The 1472-nt window shown below is 40.0% G+C and overlaps 1 protein-coding gene across 1 annotated transcript; it reads left to right on the forward strand.

The window, feature by feature from the left end:
* LOC133663817 (trace amine-associated receptor 13c-like) lies at positions 1-1139 on the forward strand. Its single transcript, XM_062068518.1, has 2 exons — positions 1-170; positions 329-1139. The coding sequence occupies exons 1-2, from the start codon at positions 1-3 to the stop codon at positions 1137-1139; spliced, it is 981 nt and encodes a 326-aa protein (XP_061924502.1).
* Positions 1140-1472: the final 333 nt, after the last annotated feature.

Here is a 1472-nt window from a genome sequence, read left to right on the forward strand (position 1 = left end):
ATGATGGACGACCAGACAGAGTTGTGCTTTCCTCAACTCATCAACATTTCCTGCAGAAAGCCCACAGCTAAATGGTCTGAAGGTGTTTTTTTGAGTGTTCTGCTGGCCATCATATGCATCGTCACTGTGGTTCTCAACCTGCTGGTCATCGTCTCAATCTCCCATTTCAGGCACTTATTTGTCATTTTCGTAATGTAGCGTGCTGCATGACTTTTATACTGTTTTTTTAATGTGTCCTATCTCATTTTCTGTTTGAACTGTGTTGAACTCTGTCTTTTTAGTCCACTAAGAACAAATGTTGTCTTCATTATTCTTTAAATGTCTCCAGGCAGCTCCACACTCCCACCAACTTCCTTCTCCTCTCTCTGGCTGTCTCCGACTTTCTGGTGGGCTTCCTGGTGATGCCTGGAGAAATACTGCGACAAACATCCTGTTGGACTCTTGGTGATGTCCTGTGCTTGTTGTATAACTATTTGTCGTACTTCATAACGTCTGCCTCAGTCGTAAACATGGTGCTGATATCAGTGGACCGTTATGTTGCTATTTGTGATCCTCTGCATTATAACACCAAAGTCACTGTAAAAAGAGTTCAGATTTGCGTTTGTCTCAGCTGGTTCTTTGTTCTCCTCTATTGTAGCATCATATTCAGGGATCAAATGGCTCATCCTGGAAAGTATCAATCCTGCAATGGAGAGTGTGCTGCTGTTATTGACTATAATGCAGGAATTATTGATGTTGTTGTGAACTTCATCCTTCCTCTCAGCATCATTGTCACTCTGTACATGAGAGTATTTGTGGTTGCTTTGTCTCAGGCCCGAGCCATGCGCACTCATGTTACATCAGTCAAACCACAACATGCAGTCGCTGTAAGAGCAAAGAAATCTGAGTTAAAGGCAGCCAGGACTCTTGGTGTCCTTGTCCTTGTCTTCCTCATGTGTTTCTGTCCATTTTACATTGTAACTCTTGCAGGTGTCTCTAGTGCTTCATATCTAGTGTTTGTGATTAATGTGTTCTATTTCAACTCCTTTTTAAACCCTTTGATATATGCTTTGTTTTATTCTTGGTTCAGAAGAGCCATGAGACACATCATCACCCTGCACATACTGCAGCCTGGCTCCCGGGGGGACAACATTCTGTAAATAAAAAGGTCATATTCATTTTCAGTACAGTGGATCACATGAATCAGGTAACCAGTAGTTTAGCGTGGTTTGGCAGTATATTTTCTAAACTGTAGATGTATGTATTAATGAGTTTTGCTGTATTTACACCCAGTTAAGCGCTGAATGATTTATACACTGGTCAAATTTTGAGTTGAAGTTAATTTTATTTGATGAATCTTTTCGCTGTAAATGACAAAACGGACTGTTGAATCTGTGATAAAAAAAATACTTAGATTTTTAAATATTGTTTTTAGGCCTGGGCTGATAACAAATTTTGCTGACGATATATTGACCTAGAAATTATTGCCAATA

Source organism: Entelurus aequoreus, linkage group LG13 (assembly GCF_033978785.1).
Source record: "Entelurus aequoreus isolate RoL-2023_Sb linkage group LG13, RoL_Eaeq_v1.1, whole genome shotgun sequence".
Classification (NCBI taxonomy): Eukaryota; Metazoa; Chordata; class Actinopteri; order Syngnathiformes; family Syngnathidae; genus Entelurus; species Entelurus aequoreus.

What these genes read in the sequence shown, in the direction of transcription:
- LOC133663817 (XM_062068518.1), top strand. Translation starts at nt 1, where the DNA reads ATGATGGACGACCAGACAGAGTTGTGCTTTCCTCAACTCATCAACATT. An exon ending in GTCTCAATCTCCCATTTCAG is followed by an intron (nt 171 to 328) that starts GCACTTATTTGT and finishes AAATGTCTCCAG; the next exon opens with GCAGCTCCACACTCCCACCA.